Genomic DNA, 24,999 nt, shown 5'->3' with positions numbered 1-24,999 from the left:
AATCTTATGTTAGTTTCAGAAAATCCATTTAATGGCTTAGAATTCAGTCACAGCACAAAACAATTTCAGATAATTTTTCTCTACAAAACAAGCAAACAAAAACAACAACAACTGGCCATAGCCAAAGTCAGTAAGCATAAACTTTAACTTTATGGACTTCTTTGTCTTCACATTCTCTTTCCTTGTCATAATAATAGAAAGTATTGTCCCTTCTCTGCAGTTTCTTCACAAATCCTGTCTCTGGCCACATTTCCACCTGCACACAGAATAGCAAGGGAAAAGACACTCAGATGTTTCAAACAGTTGGCATGAATCTACTCCATGTCTCCTTGCAAAAGGGATTATATCATGTACAAATAGCCTCACTCTAACGGGGTGATATGTGCAGATGTATCCATGACTGGATTAAGGAGCTATATGTACAAAAGAAGCTGTGCGCAATTCCACATAATTAACCTACAGCCAGAATAACATCCATGCAGCTGTTGTATAACCCCACCAATAACCTGAGGAAGATCTCAAGTGGTATCCTTCAATATTTTTCTCAGTGACCCGGATTAACAGATTAAAGGAATCCTTATCAAGTTTGCAAAGGATTCACATCAGAAAGGGGTAACAAACACCATAGAGTACTAGGATAAAATTCAAAATGACCTTTATGGTTTGGAAAACTGGGCTGAAACATAACAAAATGAAATTCAGTGGAGAAAAATGCAAATTTCTGCATTTAGGCACAATTAATCAAACACATAGCTAGAGAGTGGAAAATAACTGCTTGACCACATTTCACATAAAAAGGATCTCCAGACGGTGATCACAAGTTGAACATAAACTAACCGTGTCACGAAATTACAAAAAAAAGGCTAACGGGATATTAGGCTGTATTAAAAGAAATATAGTGTCCAAGCCACAAGTAGGAATAAGTCCACTGGAGTTGGAAGTAAACGGATCTCATCTGGAGCACTGAATCCAGTGCTGAGCTTTAAGAGAGATGCAGAAAAATTGGGAACAGGTTCCAAAGACAGGAATGAAGATGGAGGATCAGAAAACAAACAGACCCCTCATCCAGGTATAGTTGAAGACACTAAATAGGTTAATTTTGGAGAAATGAAGGCTGATGGGAGACATAGTCACATTCTTTAAATACCTGAAGGCCTATCACATGGAAGACATCAATGGTGATATGTCTGCTGCCACAGAAGGCAAGACTAAATTTAATGAGTTTGTTAAAGGAAGGCAAATTTAGGATAATCTTAAAATAATCCTAATCTTAACAGCAGTTTGACATGGAACTCAGTCTGGACACAGGTGAGGTAGGGGCCTGGCGCTCACCAGAGGTCTTCAACAGGCTGAAGAGCCACTTGTCAAATGCTCTAGCTCTGGAAGTCCTCCACTGAGCAGGCCCCTTCAAAGTCTAGGGCTCTCTAATGCAGCACTTAGAGTGCTTCCTTGATTATAAAACAACCACAGAAAGCTCACAGCTTCATGATATCTAAGAACATAAAAAAGCAGAATGTTCTAAAGAATCATAACTTAGAATGCAAATAATGACCAAGTCATAGAAACATAGAGTTGGCAGGGACCTCCAGGGTTATCTAGTCTAACTACCTACACAATGCCTGCCTATCCACAGTGACCCAAATGTCATGCCCAGGCGATCCCCCCCCCCACCTACTATGGCAATCAGTCACTCAAATCTCTTCAGCTCTCACTGCTATACCTTAAAATGTAAATTATCTACCAAGCATTAGGGTTGGCAGTTCTCAGCTGGAAAATATCTGGAGATTTGGAGAGCAGAGTCTAGAGAGGGCATGGTTTGGGGAGTGGAGACACCTCATTAGGGTATACTGTCAAACAGTCCATTTTTCAAAGCAGCCATCTTGTTTAGACGAGCTTATTTCATCCGGTGATCCGTTGTAATTGAGGGAGATCTCCAGGCCCTACCTCAAGGTTCAAGAGAAGTACAAGGAAACTGATGAAGGCAAACGGTTTATTTCCCACTAAGTGTAGTAATCTCAGCAAACAGTCATAAGGAGTCCCTAGGTAGATTGAGTCCGCTAGGTCCCCAGGTTGTATTGAGAGTGAAAAACCTTTGTGTTGAAGTGATATTTTGAAGGAAAGGAATATGTGAGTGTGAAGAAATCTTTGAAATTTATGGAAAAGAGAAATTATTCTTAAAAGTCACTTAAGAAGTTCTTCTAAAATGAGATGTCCACCTAGGGACTCGTTATGACTGTTTGCCGAGATTTCTACGCTTTGTGGGGGGAAAACTGTTTCCTTGCACTTCTCTTGGACCTTGACTGTTGGGTCATCTCCTCCTACCTGAAGGTTGGCAAATCTAAAGGCATCCCAGAAACTGACTCCTTTTATCCCAGCTTTTGTGTTGCAAGAAGGGGACTGTTTCTACTCATCTTGCACCAGATTTTATGTTAGGAATCCTACTTTACAAACCAAGCCATGATTTGAGTGGCCCCCTCTGAGCGAACTGTCTGCAGTTTTTATTGGATGATGTGTTAAAGTGCTCATCTTTGCAATACCTGATCCATCTCTTCCTATTGTGAATTCAAAAACATCAACCTAACTTCCATACAGCACTGACACACAAAAGCTTATGGTGGGATAAATGTTAAATCTTTAAGGTGCCATTAGATTTCTGTTTCATTATGAGGTCCAGCTGTAATCCAAGACCTCTTGTATTCTTACATGTGTAACTCTTGAAGATTATTCAAGGGTAGCAGAACCATCACTCACTGTGAAAACAAATATCAGTCATTCAGTTTTCTAAAAGGCAGAGAGAATCTGCTCGTCACGGATTAAGAACATAAAGAGCTGCTTTTGCCATTTCCTAATCATAAGGGATGGGATCCAAACAGCTGCTTAAGGTGAACACATATCTACTGAGCGTTCTGATTTTCTTTAAACAGTTGACCCCATTATGTCATATCAAGAACTGTTCCATCAGAAATGGCTCCCAATGTGGGAGATAGAAAGATCCACCAAGCATATGGAGCAAATTGTACAGTTCTTTGATCTATGCATTTATATATCATGCATTTCTTCAGGACACAAAAGATTCTCTCATGCACCCAATGTTCTAAACTAGGAATGGCCACATACAGGCCTTTGGTTTATAGTTCTTGGAGGCCCACAGAAATTTTAATCAAAGTATATAGTACATAATTTTCATGTAAAATGTAATATTATGAAAGAGAATGAAATTTCATACTTATTATTTATATATAGCATTCTTATTCTATGCTTGTTTGTCTTTTGTATATAGAATCATAGAATCATAGAGATGGAAAGTATCTCCTCGGTCATCTAGTCCAACCCCCCATTCAGTGCACGATACTCACAGGATACTATCGCTCATCCAATGTAGCCTGCCACCCCCTTGAACTTTCTCAGAATCAGCCTCTCTGTCAGATGGCTATCCAGCCTCTGTTTAAAAATTTCCAAAAAGATGGAGTAATGCTATCCGTATGGCATACATGGGTCTCCTAAGTTAGCTTCACAATCTATCCTGATATAGCTTAGGCTGAGAGACAGCAACTAGCACAAGGTTACCCAATGAGTTTCAATTCAGAGTCAAGACTAGGACTACGAAGGTCCTGTTCAACTACAGTACCACACTCCTCATGTGTTCCATAAATGTCCAGCCCACTAACTACAATTGGAGTAGATTGTGCAACAAAATATACTTCTGCCTTAGGAAGACATGCCACTGTCTAGGAATACACCACTGTCTTAGGAACAGAGTAGGAAGTGAACACCTCATAGGAAGTGAAGAAAACCCCTTGAAAGCTAAAAGTAGGCAATGTTCTGTCAGAACTCTTTCTGTGGGTCTGAACATGATCTAGATAGCTGGCAATCATTATAACGAACCCCAAAACTGAAATACTTATCAGTTTGGTTCCACAACAAGGAACTGAGCAATCTCAACTCAAAGGCTTTACATTGGAGTCAATGTTCACACACCATGATTCACTTCTCACTCACACTTAAAGGAGTACCAAAAATTAGCAACTTTTTTGCCGGTAAAGTCATTCTATGCAATGGAACTTATTACAAAGTAATGCATTTAGAGTTGGGGTGTCAGATTTATCATCAGAAGAAAAAATATTAAGTCAATTTCTGATTATATAAAGAGTTGGGATGGTAGTTATTTTAGTATTCAGGCTTTTAAAATATTATTTAAAAACAAGTTAACGGCCTGCAAGGACTTATACAAGAACAATGTCTAAATCCTGCCCCCACCCTCACATTTTATCCCTTTATAATTCTCTAAGTTAAGGAGTTTGAGCAGACTGATTTCTACCTCCTCACCACCTTTTTCCTTTTAAGGGAGTCTTAGCAGTGCTCACCATTCTATACTTTCCAGAGCATCTTCATTCCTTATCAAAATGTATTCAATGAGCTTTTGTTCTTTTGGTGAATTTATATATTGCTGCATATATAGGGAGCCCCCCCAAAGTATACAGAAATCCCCTAGCTTGTCTGTGTGTGTGTGTATAGAATTGTGCCCCTTTTGTTATCTGCAGAGAACAGTCAATTCACTATAGCCAATAGACTTCACCCATTTCATATTAACCGGATAGGTAGGAGGGAGACATTTAAAATTTAGAAGAGCATGAATAGTTTTTAAATAATCTAAATAACTGATTGTGTATATATTAGGACAGGATGTCCACACTTCCAATATCAAGTGTGAATGCCATGTCTTCATACAATTATATGAAAATAAATTTCTGGGAATCACTTCCCAGTATATGGCTATCTTTTTTTTTTCAGGGGAAAGCTGTGGGATCTGAATACTTTATAGCTTTGGAAACAATAAAATTGCTTGTAAACAACTTGTTCTTTTCTGAGTACCATGAATTGTATGCCAATAAAATGCACCAGCAGGCTCCTCCTAATCTGGTGCTTCATTCAACCATGATTAAACGATTGTCAAGCATTCCATTATACTAGAAACTAAGAGGCCTACTTTGTTCTGGTTAGTGATCACTATGCTCTTCCGACACGCTGTTCATGCAGCTCTGGGGATGGGAATGGTAAGGCTGATGTTGACATAAGCTATCACTTTTCTAAGATCTTGCTTTACACCTTGGAAAGTTCAGAAATGAAACCATTTCCCAACAAACCTGCACGCTGTCAAAAAGAAACAGTTGGGTTAAATGTAAGGAGCAACCATTTCAAAGATAAGGAGTGCTAAAGAAAAGGCATTGCTTTACTTGCTGACTAGCAACAGTGGACAGCTTAACATTGCCTAGAGATGCACATCAGTTTCTGTTAAGGGTACAGCAAAAGAGCCAGTGTGGGAAGGTTTTATTTATTTGCAGTATTTACGTACCAGCTTTCCGCTCAAAAGAAGGTGCATTTTAGAATGGACTGCATAGCCTTTAAGGGGGCACAAGATTTGTGCTGATATTTTAGTAACATGGTCCAAGATCCAGGTTCAAATCCCCACACAGCCAGTGAAGCTGAGTGGGCCAGATACACAAACACTCAGCCTAAAGTTCCTCACAAGATTGCTGTGAGGGTAAAATGGAGATAGCAGAATAGTTAGTTGCTTTGTCCCCATTGAAGATAATGGTGGATTATAATAAATGATGAAGTAAATAAATGTTATGTTGTAAATGAGGTGAATTTATCTACTGCCCAAGAATGTAACAGGAGGAAGAAAGGGAAAATTTGAATTACATGAAGAAGAATGGATGGCTTAAACAGAAAGGAAAGAGTTCTAATCAAGCTGATCGAGAAATCGAGCTTCTTACCTAATCTGTGGAGCAAACTCTCAAAGCTATGTTTATGTATTTCTCAAAAACCATCCACCAAACATCATGAATGTATACAGAGAAACTGTGCTTGTCAGGGCAATATTAGCATATTAATTCTCCATCATGATTCTAGAACAGTTTGGCACAGCATTCTCTGTCTCCTTCCTTAATGTAAGGTGTGTTGGCTGCTAAGCATGCAATTGAGAAGAATGAAACAAATGAACAACATTTATTCTAGCATGAGCGTAGATGAGTCAGAGCTCACTCCAACAGACACCTGTTCATCCATAAGGAATTTATTTATTGGTCTTGTGCATGTGAGAAAACGAGGTATGACTCAAGAAACCATATGCTGGAATAAGTTGTATTAAATCTCCAAAGTTTCACTGGACTCATGGTTCATTTTGCTGCTGCAGACCAACACAGCTACCCTTCTGGAATTATTAGGGCTGAGAATAGAGTGGGATTTGTATGATGGCTGCTGCTGTCACAAAAAGCAAGAATGCTTCATGAAATAGTTCCAGTCTTTCCCACTCATGCTGGCAAAACAGTTCAGCAGGAAAAGGCAGCAGTATTACATACAGTAATACTGTAGTATTACATACTACACAGTATTACATACAACTGTATTACAAACAATATTTCAAAACATTTCACCACAGATAGATCACACTTGCAGAATCACCAAGGCTTACCACACTAACATGCTTCACTTGTTTATACTCAATTTCATCCCTGTATCCAGCTTGCTGAAATCTGTACAGATTCTCAACTTCATCTGACCATGTTTTGGCACGACGTATGGATTTTGGCTTAATGTCAGCACTGGCTCCAGAAAGGTCACTAGTTAATTTGCTACAGATAAATGGAATATGTACAAAAGCAGAGTTGTATCAGCATAAGACTATTAACTGATGTCGATCTAAAAAGACAAGAACTAAGCATACAAACATGATCAAGTTTGCAAACTTTTCTAACACTCAAGCAAAAATGCATGAATTTAAAATAATAAGCCATGACAATTACAAGACATTTTATGTAACAAATACATCACAAATATGATTATGTGGGGACCAGTTCAAAATATTCCCATTCACAAAGGACTCCTCCACAAGGAAGGACAGAGGTTCTACTGAAAAAAAAAAGTTTATAGGGGAGAGACAGACCATGGCATACAGACTTTGGTGTCCAATTTCTCTTTTTCTATTGATCCTTCAGGCACTGAAGGGAAGAATCTCAAAGCAGAATTCCTTCACACCTTGGGATCTTTTAAGTAGTAGAGTGGTAGTCCCTGCTCATTGGTGAAAGAACTGGAAGGTGTGTGTGGGAGAACTGGGCTATGAGGTACCATTTTCCTTCCCTTTATGACAGTGTCTATGCCTGAATGGGCAGAAGCTGGCATCTGCATTCTGTTTCCTTTTGCTGCTGGCATATATCATTCTAGCCCACCACTAAATGTCTACAAACCATATCCTACTCTGCATTCTCCCATCCCTGCTCTTCACTGTCACATAGACTGTGATTAAGAAATACATGTATCACTATTGCAAAAAATACAGTTTTATATATTACTCACTAAGGCTTTGGGATGCAATGCGTTACTATTTACATATACTGTTTAAGTCCACAAACAGATGAACAAAACATTAAAGAAGGAAATAGGACTTTTATTACACTGTTAACCCAAAGAACCTGTATAATGACCACTTACATGTTTTCAAGGCTGTCTGCTTCTCTACTACAAGATGCACTAGCCCCTTCTGTCATAGGTGCCTCTCCAGAGGAAAAAGATGTACAAGGTACAGCATTAGTATCCATGAACCCAAAGGGATTTTCCATATGAACTCCTGTAGAGAGACCCCATTAAATTAAAACAAGACATACTGTTAAGATATTGTACTGCAATTTCACACACACCAATGGAAACACCTTTGAATCTCTTATTCTGCCTGCAGGCACATGTCAATTACTTACAGGAAATGCAAGTTCTAGAAATGCAAGAATCCAGTTTTTAAACCAAGAATCTACCTCAATATTTATTGTTGCGCTGTGCATGTTCCAGAAGCTGAAATGCTGGCAAAAGGAAAAGTGCAGGAGAGCAGAGTTCTCTGGCTACGTTATGCTAATGGATTTGGCCAAAGTAGGAACAAAAGATGTAACGTCTTGCTGGAATGTCACATCCAAAAGGACTAAGAATGGAACAGCTAAATGGTTAGGAAGTAATTTATTCCTCTTAAGGCAAGAAAATCAGAATTCCACCCAGGGGATGGAATCTCAAAGGGGCTTGTGAGGAAGAAACTAATGGCTTTTGATTAAGGAAGCTCAAGCCATAAATTACTACATTTTTACCTAGGGAGTCCATCTTGACCATGTATGGAGAGAAACTGGGAAAAAGTCCTAACTCTGAGAATTAACATTAAATGATGCCTCTTCAAGAATTATTAACCTATCCTAATTAATCATCATTTAGGATAAGTACCAAATGTAGTGAAAGGACTGCATATGCTCATTTTCTTTTACCCTTGCTCAGCCTGATGTTTATACAAAGTACATGTACTCTTTTGACTTATTAAAACTTATCACATTTTGAATGCTGGAAGCCTGATCTTGCTACATACTCTACACCTATTCAGTCTTCCTAGCAAAACAGCAATGAAGGACAGTGGTTGAGCACTTTATTCCTTGAGCATAATAGCTCATAATTGTGAAAGTGTGACAGTTCATCCCGGTGCTAACCCTTACACATGAAATGGAAGATGCTGAGCCTATGAACAGCAACACAGAGACAGAATACTAGATGAGCAAGTCCATCTAGCAGAATTCTGGAAGTTTTAAAGCAGAATCTATATAGCCATCTGACAGAATTGCTGATTCTGTGAATTTAGGCAGATTGTAAGTGGGAAGGCAGAAGGGATTGTGTCAGTGTTTGGTTCTTGTGGCCCCCTTGCATGCCCAGTAGCTGTGAACTTCCTGTACTCTGGGGTTTGGACTAGATGACCCTGGAGCTTCCTTCCAACTCAATGATTCTCCCAAACTTGCTGCTGGCAGGGTTACTACCCAGTGTGAAGTTTTGAATTCCTCTGAGGTGATGATGTCTGACAGAATGTGTCACCAAGGGAACACAGGTAATTTCAGAAACTGCTCTTGCTCAGGGAAGAAGACAGTAAACTTGAACAATGCTGCATAGAAAGAATGAGCCAGCTGATAATTCAGAGGTTTTCAAGGCATGGTGAAAAACACCACCAAAAGAAAGAAAAAGTGACATGCTTCAGTGGTTACATTTCAAAACTTAAAATAATGTTTGATTACTTGAAAAGTGATGCTGGAATCAGGTCCAGGTAGCCAATTTTGGCATCCGACCCTCTCAATTCCTGGCAAATAGATGGGGAAGAAATGGAGATAGTGACAGATTTAATTTTCCTGGGCTCCAAGATCACTGCAGATGGGGACTGCAGCAAAGAAAATAAAGATGCTTGCTCCTGGGGAGGAAAGCTATGGCAAATCTAGACAGCATCCTAAAAAGCAGAGACATCACGCTGCCAACAAAAGTGCGCGTAGTCAAGGCTATGGTATTCCCAGTTGCAATGTATGGCTGCGAAAGTTGGACCATAAAGAAGGCCGAGCGTCAGAATTGAGGCTTTTGAACTCTGGTGCTGGAGAAGACTCTTGCGAGTCCCTTGGACTGCAAGGCGAACAAACCGGTCAGTCGTAGAGGAGATCAGCCAGGACTGCTCCTTAGAAGGCCAGATCCTGAAAATGAAACTCAAAATACTTTGGCTATCTCATGAGAAGGAAAGACTCTCTGGAGAAGAGCCTAATGCTGGGAGCGATTGAGGGCAAAAGAAGAAGGGGACGACAGGGAATGATGTGGCTGGATGGAGTCACTGAAGCAGTTGGTGCAAACTTAAATGGACTTTGAGGAATGGTAAAGGACAGGAAGGCCTGGAGGATCATTATCCATGGGATCGCAACGGGTGGGACACGACTTCACACCTAACAAGAAGAAAAAGCTGCACTGGCACCATTAAGTGATATCTGAACAAAACAAAAGACAAAAAGGGTGAGTTTTAATCCAAAAAGTACAGAAAAGAACCAAAGGATTAAGAAAATCAAAATATAAGGGCCCAATAGTTCTGTGTATATACTTAAAACAAATATAAAATACACAAAATCACTCCAACTATTACAATAATAGTCATTTCTTAAACTGAGAACTAAGGCAGAGATGTAAATAAGAGGCCTCATTTTGGATAACGTGTTGCCATGGTGAGGTACACTTTCCTTAAATAATGATTCCACTATGTACCTTTCTTTCCTGGTCAAAGTTTGGGGATGCAGTCTGCATGTAATAGTGGGACTTGGCTCCAGATTGCATCCCCAAATCTTTGGATCTGTATTGAAGGTATTTTGTAACAATACTGAGTGACCACTGAGAAAGACCCATTGACTGAAATGCATTGGGTCATGGTCAATATGGTCCATTAGTACATGATTTTATTCTGAATTGAGGCAATTACTTGGGCATATATTTGTTTTTATTGAATTTGCAATAACTGCATGTATATTTTCAGTTTAGTATAGACACGAAACTCTTGGGCCCTTATATTTTGATCTCCTTAGCCTTATGTTTGATGTAGTGGTTAGGAGTGCGGACTTCTAATCTGTCATACTGGGTTCAATTCTGCACTCATCCTCATGCAGCCAGCTGGTGGCCTTGGGCTTGCCACCACACTGATAAAGCTGTTCTGACTGAGCAGTGATATCAGAGCTCTCTTCAGCCTCACCTCCCTCACAGGGTGTCTGTTGTGGGGAGAGGAAAGGGAAGGCGACTGTAAGCCGCTCTGAGACTCCTTCGGGTAGAGAAAAGCGGCATATAAGAACCAACTCTTCTTCTTAATTTGATATTTGCATAATAATTTGATTATGCAAATATATGAAGTTGGAGAAAGAAGCAATAGGACACATTAAACCAGAAAGGAGAGAACAAAGTTAAAAACAGAATCCCTGTTAGTCTGCAGCAGCAAAAACAAAAATAACCTTGTGGTTCCTTATAGGCAAACACAATCAATGTTTGTCTTGAGCATGTCACAAGACTCCCTTTTTGTTAATGTGTGCAAATCTGAAATGACACACTTCATCACGAGTTCGCACTTCAGTTTTAACTTGCGAGCAAATTTCGTATTAAAAACGTAATCAAATGAGACGCTGTACTTTTGTTATCTGTGCCTCAATTTTTAACAGAAACAGAACGGCACTGTTAGTCTGCTGGCACCTAAACGAGAGCTCACTGTCCGCGTCCCTCCACTTGCTTGACAGGTCCTCATTCCTTAAGAGACTCCAGGGACTCTCGACTTCTCCTTCCGAAGCGCTTCGCAGGCACCCAGCGGCCGCAAAGGAAACGAGCGCGTAAAGCCGCCAATAATCCCGCAGAAACCGCGCGAAGGCTCAGCAGGCCTTCAGAGTGGCTGCTCTGCGTTCCCCCCCTCTCAGAGCGAGACAAACGCGCGGCTCTTGATTTCAGCCTGCCCCGGGGGTGGGGAATGCCCGGGGGCTTCGGGGGTGGGGAGGGCCCTCAGCGGGGTATCGGGCCACGGCGCCCGCCCTCCAGAGCAGCTCTAATGCCGAGGGCTCCCCGCGTCCCGCCAGGGGCCTGGCACCCCTTCGCCGAGGCCATTCCGCCTCCCCGGCCCGCCAACCGAGAAAAGCCGCTCACAACGGCCGCTCCATTCGCACCTCACGCCGCGTCCCTCTTTTTTGAAACGGTGGGTCGCAGCGATTAGGAGGCAGCCTAGCAACCGCCGGCGTCCTTTCCGCTGTCCCACTCCAACCAATGGGAGCCACGTGGGGGGCGGGCGCTGCGTTCAACGGCCAACCTAGCAGACGCTTTCGAGAAGGCGCTAGCCAAAGGGGCCAACAGAGAACCATCTGCTCATACGCAGACCCAGACCCCGCCCTCCCCTTGTTTCCAGCGGGGCGATGGCCGGCCGAAGAAAGGTGCTGACCTGTCACGTGGAGAGGCGCGGCCGCTCTGGGAAGACTTGCAGTGCTTTTCATTACTCAGAAAGCGCTTAATGGCGAGCGGGCTTGTCTTTATAACCGCCGCTCGTTGAACCTGCGGAGTCGCGCGCGGAGTGACGTCGAGGTTGCGGAACTTGTGCCCTGCGGTGATTGGGTCGGGCTCGGCCAATGGGAGGGGTCGCGGAAAGAGCCGGGCCGCAGGAAAGGGCGCGGGTGGCCAGCGCGCGGAGCCATGAGCAGCTTCGGGGGCCAGATGCGGGAGTACCCGTCGCTCTCCATAGACCGCTTCGACCGGGACAACCTCCGAGCCCGCGCCTACTTCCTCTCCCACTGCCACAAGGGTGAGCAACTCGCGCAGCTGGAGCCCAGCACGGGTGCTGCTGCTTGCCTGCTGTTGGGAATAATACGTAGGCTCCCTAATTTCAGGAAAGAACTGCTTTGCAGTGATTATCCTTATATTATAATGACGACTCTGAGTTCTTGGTACCTTAAAAGCTTACTTATTCCAGTATGTGTTTGTCCTTAGGAGTTATTGTCCTCTACAATCTGCAAACCAATATAGCTAGCTACACAGAACCACTTCTATATGGGGTCTTGTTAAGCTTTAAACAGGTGCTGGTATCTTTTTTTTACGGAGCAGGTTCTTGTTGAGCCACAAGATCTCAGGATGTTCAGAGTATGATGGTTTTCTAATGAAGGTCTTTTTAATCAAATGTTTTAGATCACATGAAAGGACTCAGAGCTCCTGCACTGAAAAGAAGGCTAGCATGCAGGTAAAGGACTTGTACCAACTATTGCCAAAGGAGAGTTATGAGCACCTGATGAAGTACGGACTAGAAATTACATTTCTTTTGATTATATTATGAAAAGATAATCTATATTGCTTTTGTAGTTTTCCAGCATTTGTTTATTCATTATGAATTACTCTCTGGATCAGATCTTTCTCCAAAACTAACAGTCCCACAACTTGTTTAACAGGCTATAACTTTGGTCAATTTTTGCAAACTATTCTGTTGGTCAAAAATGAGGGGACCCATATCATATTTGCTTGTAATGAATTGTAGTGCAGTGTATATCCATGTACACAATGCACTTCATAGATGAATGTACTGTAGTACAAATTGCATATTCTGATTTCCCAGTTTTGCAACTGAGTATCTTTATGTAGAATTAAGTATTTTCATTATTGATAGCATTTCTATATACATGGATTGCAAGGTAAGACTGTCAGATTCTGGAATGTTGAATTATTATGGACTATTTATATCGCCATGCCTGGCTGGCTCATGGCAGTTTACAATAAAAACATTAAAAACCACATAAAACTCAATAACCAATATTGGCAGCGAAAACAATGGAGACTTGTCCAAGATGGAGACTTGTCTAAGATGTTATGGAATGTATAAGTGTGGAGGAGGAGGAGACAGGCAAATCCCATGCTGAATGAAGGAATAAGAATTAAAAATGGGACCTAACAGGGATAGTGCTGGCATTTGGAGCACCAGTTTTGATAGATCACTTGGGGGAATCTAAAAGGACTTTAGTATATCCAATAAGACATCTCTTCTCCCCAGCAGTTATCCAAGTTTTGCTTTTTAAGCTGTTCTCATTTTTTTTACTTTGTCTTTACAGTCTAACAGTTAGTTTGTATTGTTCTCCTGTGACAAGAGAATTACTACTGACTAATCCAAAATATAAATTCTGGGAGAACCACATTGTAAGTTGACCTCCTTTCTTCATTTTAACAGGCATCTTAGTTGCAGCTAGCTCTACTGTGTCTTAGAGACAATTCACCTAATTGCTCTTTTGAACTTGTACTTTGTCATTTATCAGCCTGTGATATCATTATGTAAAATGAGCTGTGAAGAGATTTTTCAGGGGCTTCCTTGTATTGAACTTTTGAGCTTTATAGATGTTCCCTTTTTTTCCCTGCACTTTCAAGGTACTAAAGACATGGAATGATTCTTAAAGTAGCAGCCAAAACTGTCCCATCCATAACTTGTCTGTGTTTCTTCTGCTGATTGCTTGACACAGGCTCTGGTAGTTTCATTGGTGCTTTGTGGGTGCATCCCTGAGGACTGCAAAGGAAAGTAAGGGATATGATTGGAAAAGTAGGGACTACAATACAAATCTGTCATTTTGAATGAAATTGTGTGATCTGGTTCCATATTCCTAGATGCAGCCACTCACTTATTTTCACTGATAAGCTATTGAATTCTCTTAAGTGCACATTGATGCCTCTAAAGTTCTACTTTTAGCATGTGGAACCATAAAACTGATTATCCCCTTGGCCTCAAATATGGTTTCTGCCTTTTTAATATCACGTTTTGTTTGTTCTTATTTTTCTCCAATGCAGGTTTCTTTGGAAGTTGAAACGCCAACTCAGATTTCTCTAGTCGAGGAAGCCTCTGGTGAGGTATCTATTATTTATATTATTATGTTACTTCATTTATACCCGGTTTTTCCCTCACCCCTCCCCATGAGGATGCAAAGTTGCTTAAAACATTTTCCCTTTGTTCTTTTTATCCTTGCAGCACAACCCTATGAGGTAGGTCTGGCTGATAATCTGTAACTGACCCAAGTTAATCCAGCAAGTTTCCATGGCAGAGTGGGGATTCAACCCAGGCTCTCCCAGATCCTAGTGTTGACACTAAGCACTACACCATTCTGGCTTTCAGTAGTCTGTTTGGCTTTGGGCTGTTAAATATTGTGTCAAAATATTCTCCTTTGTTAGGAGGAAGGAATGTGAGCCTGGGTTATAAAGTCACAGCTGTCATCTCAGGTATGGAAGCTGGCTGACCAATTGTACTGCTGTTTGGATGATGGTTGCCAGTTTCCTCTGGACACTGGTGGGGATGGGAAAGTAGGGTTGCCATATCTGTGTTGGGAAACTTCTGGTGATTTGGTAGTGGAGCCAGGGGAGGACAGGGACCTCAGTGGGGGGATGTCACAAGGTCCACCCTCCAAAGCATCCATTTTCTTCAAGGGAACTGTAGTCTGAAGATGAGCTGTAATTCTGGGAGATTCTAGTTGATGCTGTCTTCCCCTTCCCCCTTTTACCCCCATTTTAGGGTTTTTAGTTTTCTTTTCTGCACTGTCTGTGGCTAGAATAAGGGGTGAGGGCGGAAAGCTTCATAGATGGGCCAAAGAAGGAATATCTGCCTTGCTATGTCTACTTTCAAGGGCTACTAAATCCCAAACTGAAAATAGTGACTCCTTATTCATCCACCTCTAGCCCACCTTTCCTGGAAGGAATTCAGGCAGCATACACGCACACCCTCCAATTTTATATTCTCAGTCACCTTGTGAGTTAGTTTAGGTCAGCCTTTTGCAACCTTCTGACTGTGGAGGAGCTCCTGAAATTTTCAGGCTTCAAGGACCACTGGAAGTGATGGCAGCTGCCCATACCTTCCTGCCATGCCTCCTGGAAATAGCATAACCACCTGTACCCTGGGCCTTTTTTTTACTCCCCCCCCCTTTAACCACTACTGCAGTGGCTTTCTCTCATGTAGGCGGGAAAGAAGGGCAGGAGCTGAGAAGACAACTATGGACACCCACTGAACCCTTCAAGTGGAGGCAGCCGGTTCCCTAGCTTGTGGCCAGGTCCATTTAGGCAGATGGAGGAAAGCTGCAAATCCCCTCTGGAGCTCCCACAGACCCCTGGTTGGGAATCTCTGCATTAGGCTGTGAGCGAGTGACTGCGCTGAGATCACCCAATAAACTTCATGGCAAACTGGGGATTTGAACCTGTGTTGCCTAAGTGCCAGTCCATGCTTCTAACCATTATGGAACATGGCTACCTGTGTTCCTTTGATTCTAAGAGTCAGCTAGATGAAATGGTTATGAGTGGCAGCTTCTGATCTGGAGAATTGGGTCGGATTCCCCACTCCTCTGCATGCAGCCAGCTGGGTGACCTTGGGCCAGGCACAGTTCTGTCATAGCTCTCTCAGCCTCACCTACCTCATAGGGTATCTGTTGTGAGGAAGGGAAAACAACTGTAAGCTACTTGGAGCCTCTTTCAGTTAGTAAAAAGAGGGGGACAACCCCCCCAGCTCTTCTAGTAACTGCAATCTGTTTTGTATGTTTCTTTTTGTCACCATCCAGAAAGAAGACATAGTGGTGACACTGCTGCCCGCTGGCCACTGCCCAGGATCAGTCATGTATGCTTTTTCCTTTACTCTAAGTATTTAATAGCATGTGCCTTCAGCCACAAGGATGTCGACAATAAGCAGGTGTCTGTTTGATACAATAATATGAGATGGGGAAGGCTCTAGATTTGTGGTCCATTCCCAGCCTTACTCTGTTTGTGGCTTAAGTCGTTGCTGCTTGAGTGCATTGGGGTTTGGATATCCCTGAAAACTGGCTCGCATTTACTTACCTAAGATGAGGTAATGCTGGACTGCGGCTTGCTCTTTTTTCCTTTGTCCAACTTTGCAGTTTTGTTGTGGTGCTGAGAGCCATCCTTATCTGGCTTGTATGCTTTGCATTTGTGGTGGTCCTTTGTTGGGAAGAAATGGGGAAGTGTTCTCCGCTTTATTTCCTTCCAGACTGCTTGAATAAACCCACAAGATTATTGCTATGGATTGCTGTGGTGTAGTATGGGAATCCTCATTGGAGGACAGCCTGTCCCCAAATCCTGCCTCAGTGCACACTTTCTGGGAGGTCAGAATCTTGGTATTCCTGAAGGGATCCTGAGCCAGGAGGGACCTCAGCCCTGGAGGCTCCAGGGTGGACCTGCTCACAACCAGACCCACTGCTCTGCTTCCAAAGCACTCTGGGAGCAGTGGAGATGAAGAGCTAGGGCCATGGTATGGACCACGTGCAGAAAGGTTGGGGGAGACAGATAAGTCATCATCATAAGATCTCAGTCCCCAGTACTCCTCATGAGTAGAGGAGCTGCCTCAGCTTGTAGGGAAGAGCCTAGCATGAGAACCAGTAGCACATGGAGGGAAACTCTATATGGGCTGCTGCTAATGTGGGATCAATTTGTTTGCATTCTTGCTGCCTGCCATCATCACCTGACCCTTGGACTGCCTTTGATTCTGCTTTTGGAATATGTGACCTGATCCTGGGCTGAGGCCTTACACTGCCTTCTGATTTCCCCTTTGATTGTGTGGCTGACCCTGGACTTGACCTGTGAACCCTGCTTGGTCAGGCCCTGTGGTTACTGGAACACCTTTTGCTTGATGGCCAGGGCAGTTGTTTTGGCAGCTGGACCCCACCTTTCTCATTTCTCATTCCTTGTCTGCTGTATTAGGCTTCAGGTGGGTAGATGGAGTTGTGGGACACTTAAGAAAGCCAGGGCAACCACCTGCCATGCATCATGTGGAATGAGAAGCTAGTTATTAGATGCTGCTCATCCTTTGGTTAACCACTTTATCCTCCTGCCCTATAGTGCTCAATTGCTAGCACCATCCAATGCTGTTTTCCTCTACCAGATGAGTGTTGTCGGGGTCCTGCTCTCTATTGCTGTCCTGAGACTCTTCATGTGGAATTGAGGACATGTAGATGAGTAGGCTTTATGGTGTGGTGTTCTTCCCAATTGTGGAATTATTAATTTCTGTGTTTTCCATGCCAATTTCCCTTGCAGTTGCTTCCTAAGGGTCATCTGTTGCTTGTACTAGCTGTTTTTGTGGGTGGAGCTGTTGGGGCTGCAGTGTGCATGGTTGCAGTAGCCTTTTTTTACCTGACATGACTGCACGGGGGTTGTCTTGGCTCACGTCTCCCGGATCTCACAATTGCAACTGGGTCAGCAGTCCTGAGGGCTCTGGCAGGCAGTCACATGGCATCGGAAGGGGGTGGGGTGAGTTGAAAGCTTCAGGCCTGGGCCACAGAGCCAGTAAGTTGGATGTTAGTTGATATAGCCAAAGGCATTCAGGGCTGACTGTCAAGGTGTTGTGCTGCCTTAAATGCAAATAAAATATGCCCAATTTCTCCTTCCCCTCCTTAGTCTGCTTGCACGTGGCTGGTTAATTGATGTTGTCTTCTTGAGTTGCCCTAATGCATTTCTATTCTCTCTGCTCTTTACAAGCAAATGGATTCTTCTAGTGAGTTTAGCCCTTGGAGCACTAAGGGTGTGCATGCCTGCTCTCCGCCCCAGATCCTTGGATCAGCCACTGGGGGTGGGGTGCTCTTTCTCCAGAGGGCTGCCCAACCAAAGGTATCCACTTGCATAGAGCAAAGGAGCAGGGCCTAACTGTTCACTTTACTAGGCCAGACCTTGCTGACCCAAGGGAGTCTTTGAAGGGGGAGAGAATTGCCTTTCTGCTGGAGGGATCTCCCAGTTAGTCTGCCTGGCTGCTGGAAGCTAGTCTCGTGGATCGAGTGAGCCCTGGACGCATTGCTGAAGCAGAAGTCTGTGTCTCCATTGGCAGGTTTTTGTTTCAAGGTGGAAATGGGACTGTGCTGTACACTGGGGACTTCAGGCTCGCCAAAGGAGAAGCTGCCAGAATGGAACTGTTGCATTCAGGGAACAGGTAAGGGTCATGAGTTCCTGTGGCATGGCTTCATCATACTGTGAAATTCCGTATGGGGTTGGTAGTAAGACAGCTGTTACCAAGCAGATTCTCAGGGCTCTGCACAGCTGTGGCCTTTGAGAAGTAAAAATCTCTGCCCAGCAGAGCAGTTTTGAGCATTGCCTGTGTGCTTTGAACACCTTGGGAATCTAGCACAGGGCTGTCTGTTGCATTTGGCAAAGCCCTCTCCTGCCCAGCTAAATAAAATCCTTTCTGCTGGAGGTGACAGCAATGGAATATATGATTTTATAGTATAGGACAAGGGTGTCCAAACTGGCTGTCCAGTTGTCCATGGATCACAGTTACCATGAGCCTCTGCCATGGGCAGCTGGAGAGCTGTGGTTTGGTTATCCCTGGCACACAGGATGTCATGTGGGGATCTAGGGAGCTCATGGAGAAGTTTACCACTTTTTGACAGTCATGGAGTCAGTGGTTCCTAGCATATGTGACAGAATTGTTTAGTGTACTTGTCACTGCCTGGAAGACCTGAACACAGTAGACAGTATCTGCTTGAGGCCTACCTTCAACTCAGCTTTGTCTCTTACTCCAGTGGTCCTCAGCTGTTCCAGACTCAGGGCCTCCTTAGTCGCAGGCACCTGTGTTGCAGGAAGGGGAGCTGGAGTTACGGTCTCACCCCCGTGGACACCAAACCAGAGAGAACAAGGAATATCAACTGAGCACCAGTATGGGGCCTGTAGGAAGGAACAAGGCGACTGCTGACTGACTCCCTGTCAGCATTCTCACAAAGAGATGCAGACAGATACTCATCATGGTTATTGTAGGCTGATCTGCATTGAGCAGGGGGCTTGGACTAACTAACCTGCATGGCCTCTTCCAAATGTTTCTAAAAAAAATTTCTTTCAGAGTGAAAGACATCCAGAGCATGTATTTAGACACCACTTTCTGCGATCCCAAATTTTATCAGATACCAAGCAGGGTAAGTGTGTGTGTGGGGGGGAATTCTTGCTCCTAGTCAGTAAGAATTCTGGTTGGCTTTTTCTGAATGGATCCCAAAACACTGTCTCTTGGACATATGGTTTGGCTGCAGTTCCAGAGGATAGTCCCGTTGCCCTGTTGCAGCAGGATGAAGCAGAAGTCCAGTGGCCTATGCCACTGAAAGACGAGCAAAATCTATACCAGCGTAAGCTTTTGTACATCAGAGCTCACTGTCTGACTCAAGAAAGCTTGTGTTGGAATAAACTTGGTTGTTCTTTAGGTGCCACCGAACAGTGTCAGTTTTGCCTACAGCATGTCTTGACAGGTCAGACTTGCTTACTAGTCTTGTTCGTGGGGCGTTGTACATATAATGGGTGTTCCTGGCCATTATTACTGTAATTCAGAACACAGCAGTAGAATACATATATTCCAAAGATACCTGTTTAACCTCCAGCTTAAAGTTCTTCTGAGAGCAAGCTTCTGAGAACCAGTGTGGTATAAGAGTTAACATGTTGGACTAGCATCTGGAAGACACTTTGCCGTAGACATTTGCTGTGTGACCTTGAGTGCATGACTCACTCTGCCTAGCCTACCTCACAGGGTGGTGGTTTGGATAAAATGGAGGAAGGGAGCATGTTGCGAGCCACTTCTTCCCCCATTCGGGAGAAAATATGCCCCATTAGGGCATATTAAGTAAATACAATTTATGCCAGTCAGAGATTGTACTGGGGCCAATGTTAGAAAGATCGATGGGCAATTAATTGAGGCCTTTTTTTTAAGTAGTTCCATGTTGGAGAAACAAATGGATGCTGCAAGTTAGTGTGGATGTAGAAAAGAAAGCCTGGAAACAGGAACGAAAACAGGTGAACCAGCAGGGTCAGTTCTCCAGCTATGCCCCCTCCCCCCCCACACACACACACTGCAACCGCTTGGTACAGCCTTATGGGGGGGCAGAGGTTTTACAAGGGCTCCATTCATGCCCAGTGATGTGTGGGGCAACTGTTATCACCTTTTGGGTCTCTGCTGCAGCCAGCCAGGTTCAGAAGGTGAGTGTTCCTTGCTTGAGTCAACAGTACCTATCTAGGGGGATGACTGAAGATGGGAGGCATAAGCATGTGCCAGCTGAACCCTGCTAGAGATAAATGAGGTCCTGGTAGAGGTAAATCGGTGTTGGTTTTGTTAAGACGCCTTATTGTACCCAACCAGGGACACCTGCTTTCTTCCAAGCAGCGGGTATTCAAGTGTGCAGATAACACTACGGCTAGCCCCTCCACAGACTGGTAGATGATGTCATACATCAGCTCTGGCTTAAGACCCTGTGATCCACAGTGCTTCTTGTTGCTTGACATCCAGCAAGAAGTACTGTCACTCTTTTCCTCACTTCTCTCTGCCATTTTCTAATAGGAGGAGTGCCTGAAGGGCATTTTAGAGCTGGTGCGCAGCTGGATCACGCTGAGTCTCTATCATGTGGTCTGGTTGAACTGCAAAGCTGCTTACGGCTACGAATATTTATTCATGAACATGAGCGAGGAGTTCGGCATCCAGGTAAGATTGCTTTTCTGCCACTGTTCCTTCTGAATAGAGGTAGAAGCTGGCGTGGCCTGGTGGCTCAGGCCAGGGAAGACCTGTATGAAGAGACTGAACGAGGGCCAGCCTCTTGCACATTGGAGGTGCATCTACGTATTTGCACTCCTCCTGATGAAATCTAGAGAGCAAAAGTGAAGCATACAGGGTAGCTGTGGTGTAAGGAAGAAGAGATCTGCAGGTAGAAACAACAAAGAAGGTCAAATGAGCAGTAACATGTATTAGGGGATTGGGAGGGAGGGAAGGAGACCTGAATGCATTGGAGAAAATACTGTCCACTAATATTGGAAAGGAATTCCTTCCCTTCTTTCTAAAGTTTTGCATACTTCTCTCGTTAAAACAATGTCTAGGAGTTTAATAAGAGGACTAGTAGCTTACAAACAACTTACCTGTGAGGTGGGTAGAGCTGAGAACTCGTAAGAGAACTGCTGTGAGAATAGCTCTAGTAGAACTGTGACTAGTCCAAGGTCAGCCAGCTGACTGCATGGGGAGGAGAGGGGAATCAACCCCAGTTCTCCAGATTAGAATCCAGTACTTTTAACTAAGATACCAAGCTAACTCAAGTTAAGGGTTAGTTTATTTTTTCCATTGATAGGCATGTTTTCACTGACATAGTTCTCTAAGTGACGTGCAATAAAATTTAACCAAATGAAAGAATGGGGTGCCCTAAGTACGACAGATTGCATCCTTGTGTTATGGGTAAGTAGATGTCTGGGTTGAGAGTGAGGTTGCTGACCTTGCACCATCTCCCTGTAGCCATAAGACTTCAGTAATTCTTTTCCAGCCTGACCTACCACAAAGAGTAGTTGTGAAGATAAAATGAGGAGAATGAAGTACAATTTTGGCACCCTTTGGGTTGAGAATCAGGGTATAAATGAAGTAAATAAAATAGTTCATTATTAAAACAGAGTGGAAAATGTATGGAAAAAAGACTGCTCATAAAATAAGGTTAACTGTGGACTGGAATTAAGCTCTTCAAGAGCACTTGGGCCCTTTGGAGTATCTCCTACCTGCAAGCAGGGACAGTAATGTTTAGGTATTTATAACTGCGTTTTGCAATTTGTCCAAATGGAACTGGTGCTGCTATTTTAATCTCCCGGGTGCTTTGGAAGAAGATGTGATCCTTTTAAAACTAAATCATCTAAAATAGCATTAATAACAGACATGAGCCTCTTGTGGCGTAGAGTGGTAAGGCAGCCGTCTGAAAGCTTTGCCCATGAGGTTGGGAGTTCAATCCCAGCAGCCGGCTCAAGGTTGACTCAGCCTTCCATCCTTCCGAGGTCGGTAAAATGAGTACCCAGCTTGCTGGGGGGTAAACGGTAATGACTGGGGAAGGCACTGGCAAACCACCCTGTATTGAGTCTGCCATGAAAACGCTAGAGGGCGTCACCCCAAGGGTCAGACATGACTCGGTGCTTGCACAGGGGATACCTTTAATAACATACATACTTTGAATTCCTAGGTGCACGTGAACAGATTGAACATGTTTAAAAACATGCCCGAAATCCTCTCCCATGTGACCTCGGATCGGCACACTCAAATCCACGCCTGTCGCCATCCACGGGTGTGTAAGTCTTTGCTTTAGGTTCTTGTCTTGGGGGCTCCAAATCCCAACTCCCTGGAGCAGCGTTTGGCTTCAGGGAAGGAGGGAGCAGTTTGGCCTGAATGAATTAACTGGCTATTGGACAAGGCCGGTGGGTTTAGCCAATCTAACACAACTGGTTATGAAAAATCACGTTGTTGTAGGTAGCTTTCCTAAAACTGATGTTTTAGAGCAGCTCGCAGTAGTTTGTGAAAAAATGAAATGACCTTTGATTAAATGAACCAGAACTTGATTTCATAAGTTGCCACGGGCAGTTCAAAAACCCCAAATGAACCCATGGTGAAAAGCTACCATGGTGTACTTTATTTCATCACAAGAGGAAAGCAAGGAAAGAGGAAGCATTTTAAAATGAAATTTTTTTGAAGTGCTGTTGTGATTTAATTGCAGGTGCTTTCCCCAAAGTGGTAGATTGTAAACTCTTGAAGTAGTTGAATGGAGGGCTTTCTGTCAAGTAGATTCTAACACCAGAACAGCCCTCTCCAGACCTTGGCTGTTTGCCTTGGAGAAGTAGGGGCTTGGCACAAAAAAGTTTTGGATGAGCTTGAGGCACAAAGAGAAGATCCTTTTGACATGCAGGGCCTTGGCACTGAAGGGCTTTGAAGGTGCATCATGAACCAAGCCTGGAAATAGGCGGGGGGGGGGGGGGAGGCAGCCTTTGAACAATAGCAAACACCCCAGGCCATGTTGATTTCAGGTCTGGCAGAGGGAGAAGTAGCACTGGCATTTGACAGCATGATGCTCACTGAGGTGAGCGTACCTCACAGGATTGTTTTGTGAAGATAAAATCAAGAAGGAAGTATCATTTTATGCAGCCCAGGGCTCCCTGGAAGGAAGGCTGTGGATGAAAACTTAACAGATAAATAGACTGTTGGTACCAGCTTGGCCAGAGTGGGAGGGAGAAACCTGAATCTGGCATGTTTTCTGTCCGTCTCTCTGTCTCCAGGCACTTTAGGTTGGGATGTGCTGGCACTCAATTTCACCCAGAAATTGCCTCAAGAGGCCTGTGGGTAGGGCTGATGAAAATAAAGTGGGTAGGACCCACGTACGTGAGGAAAGGAGACCTGCTTTCTGCCCCATTCAGCAGGAGCCAGAACCAATTTATTAGGTGCCATTAGATTTTTTGCTCTCATAAGTAATCCTATGTTTTTGGAGTGGTATTAGGTTTTTACTCTTTCCCACCATAGTCTCTTTCTCTGAGATCAGTTCTCTAAGTCAGTGGTCCCCAACCTTTTTATCGCCGGGACCACTCAACGCTGGGGACCACTCACCGCCTTTTACTGAGGCCCGGTGGGGGGGTAGTTTACTCCTCTACTCTCAACCACTGCCCTAACGCTCTCTGATCGCTATGGTAATGTTTAAACATCCCTTCAAAATAAGATACAGACACGCCACAACAATGAACATAAGGAACATTCTATTTTCATGGAAATTTTAACTCATGACAATGACAAATAAATAGGAACCCTGAGCTTGTTTCTCTGCAACGAGATAGTCCCACCTGGGAGTGATGGGAGACAATGACACCCGAAGTGTGTTGTAAAGGGCCGGGGGGATGAAGTAAAGGGCGGGGGGGGGGGAGGCGTCCTTCGGGGCCCACCTCCAATTAGTCGAAGGACCACATGTGGTCCACGGCCCACAGGTTAGGTTGGGGATCGCTACTCTAAGTAATTGATTGGTCAACAATTTATCATGAGTGTTTTCCTAACTGTTGGGAATAAAAAAGCAGCCTTTGGTAGCTGCCAAACATACACTTCTATGATAGCATTTCAGTGGAAGAGAAACTAGAGGTATAGCTGAGTGTACCTCTAGGCATTTTGGCTACACTTGTACACAAGGCAACCAAGTATTGAGGAGAGGGGGTCATTTTCTGCCCCAACAGAGGAAGGCATGTGGAAAGCTGCTTTCATCTTTGCAAGCCTATAGGATTGGTGGAGCGTTTTCCTGAGTTTTGCAAGGGACATGCTCATGCTTGATCTGTCTTGGGGTTTCTGTGCCCAATAGGATGACGAACTGTTTCGAGGGAACAGACTGCCCTGTGGGATGACTTCCCAGGATGGGAGGCGCCTGCACATCATTAGCATCAAGCCGTCGACAATGTGGTTTGGAGAAAGGACACGGAAAACCAATGTAATCGTCAGGTGAATTAAAGCACACTTGCTTTTTAAGAATATTTGTGTGTGTTTGCAAAACAGAGTTTGTGGGTTACAGTAATTCTGTAGAGCTACATTAACATCACCTTGCTGAACCATCTGCACAATCATTTGTATGATTCAGGAAAGCAGGTTTTGTAGAGACTGCTGTAGGGGCCCTTCTCCCAACTGTCTGCCAGATTCATCTGGAGGGTCACAAAGCAAGCATGATAAATGGACCATCCCTTCTTGTGGTTGTTCAATACCTGGAAATCTGAGGTATACTGCCTTTGAACATGGATGTTCTGTTTAGCTGTTATAGCTAATAGCCATTGAGTGATCTCTCCTCTGAATTTTGTTCCTTTTCTTTCAAAGAAGGAAATTGCATTTAATGTGTTGGCCTTTCTTGGGTGAATCCTAGTGTTCAAGTGCTT

General features: G+C 43.7%; 2 protein-coding genes across 7 annotated transcripts in view; one reads left to right on the top strand and one right to left on the bottom strand.

Annotated features, from left to right (window-relative positions):
• MEIG1 (meiosis/spermiogenesis associated 1) lies at nucleotides 1-11,929 on the bottom strand. Of its 5 annotated transcripts, none has more exons than XM_077337998.1 (4): nucleotides 11,783-11,929; nucleotides 7,492-7,627; nucleotides 6,485-6,635; nucleotides 1-256 (listed from the first exon to the last, which is right to left on the bottom strand). In XM_077337998.1, the coding sequence occupies exons 1-4, from the start codon at nucleotides 11,832-11,834 to the stop codon at nucleotides 128-130; spliced, it is 468 nt and encodes a 155-aa protein (XP_077194113.1). In that variant the 5' UTR covers nucleotides 11,835-11,929; the 3' UTR covers nucleotides 1-127. The 5 variants fall into 5 exon arrangements, with proteins under 5 accessions (XP_077194113.1, XP_077194112.1, XP_077194111.1 ...); XM_077337997.1 differs by lacking the exon at nucleotides 11,783-11,929 and adding an exon at nucleotides 11,053-11,316 and having other exon boundaries at nucleotides 11-256; nucleotides 6,476-6,635; XM_077337996.1 differs by having other exon boundaries at nucleotides 13-256; nucleotides 6,476-6,635.
• The window catches only part of DCLRE1C (DNA cross-link repair 1C), a 17,388-nt gene continuing 4,271 nt past the window's right edge, over nucleotides 11,883-24,999 (top strand). The window contains exons 1-10 of one of the 2 annotated variants that reach the window (XM_077337987.1): nucleotides 11,883-12,139; nucleotides 12,520-12,571; nucleotides 13,431-13,515; nucleotides 14,155-14,214; nucleotides 15,903-15,958; nucleotides 18,173-18,274; nucleotides 19,178-19,250; nucleotides 20,654-20,794; nucleotides 22,296-22,397; nucleotides 24,438-24,574. In XM_077337987.1, coding sequence (XP_077194102.1) covers nucleotides 12,031-12,139; nucleotides 12,520-12,571; nucleotides 13,431-13,515; nucleotides 14,155-14,214; nucleotides 15,903-15,958; nucleotides 18,173-18,274; nucleotides 19,178-19,250; nucleotides 20,654-20,794; nucleotides 22,296-22,397; nucleotides 24,438-24,574 — 917 coding nt within the window. In that variant the 5' untranslated portion in view covers nucleotides 11,883-12,030. The remainder of the gene's footprint in view (nucleotides 12,140-12,519; nucleotides 12,572-13,430; nucleotides 13,516-14,154; nucleotides 14,215-15,902; nucleotides 15,959-18,172; nucleotides 18,275-19,177; nucleotides 19,251-20,653; nucleotides 20,795-22,295; nucleotides 22,398-24,437; nucleotides 24,575-24,999) is intronic. The other variant, XM_077337988.1, reaches the window with a different exon arrangement.

The sequence above is a fragment of the Paroedura picta genome, chromosome 5, assembly GCF_049243985.1.
Source record: "Paroedura picta isolate Pp20150507F chromosome 5, Ppicta_v3.0, whole genome shotgun sequence".
NCBI classification, from domain to species: domain Eukaryota; kingdom Metazoa; phylum Chordata; class Lepidosauria; order Squamata; family Gekkonidae; genus Paroedura; species Paroedura picta.
This window is presented reverse-complemented; position numbering and strand designations above follow the sequence as displayed.

Excerpts from the sequence above, each read along its gene's own strand:
- MEIG1 (XM_077337996.1), bottom strand. The coding sequence starts at position 11,834 with ATGAAAAGCACTGCAAGTCTTCCCAGAGCGGCCGCGCCTCTCCACGTG. Across the intron at positions 6,636-7,491 it reads GCAGACAGCCTTGAAAACAT|CAAATTAACTAGTGACCTTT; the intron begins GTAAGTGGTCAT and ends ATTTATCTGTAG. Across the intron at positions 257-6,475 it reads AAGTGAAGCATGTTAGTGTG|GTGGAAATGTGGCCAGAGAC; the intron begins GTAAGCCTTGGT and ends TTCTGTGTGCAG.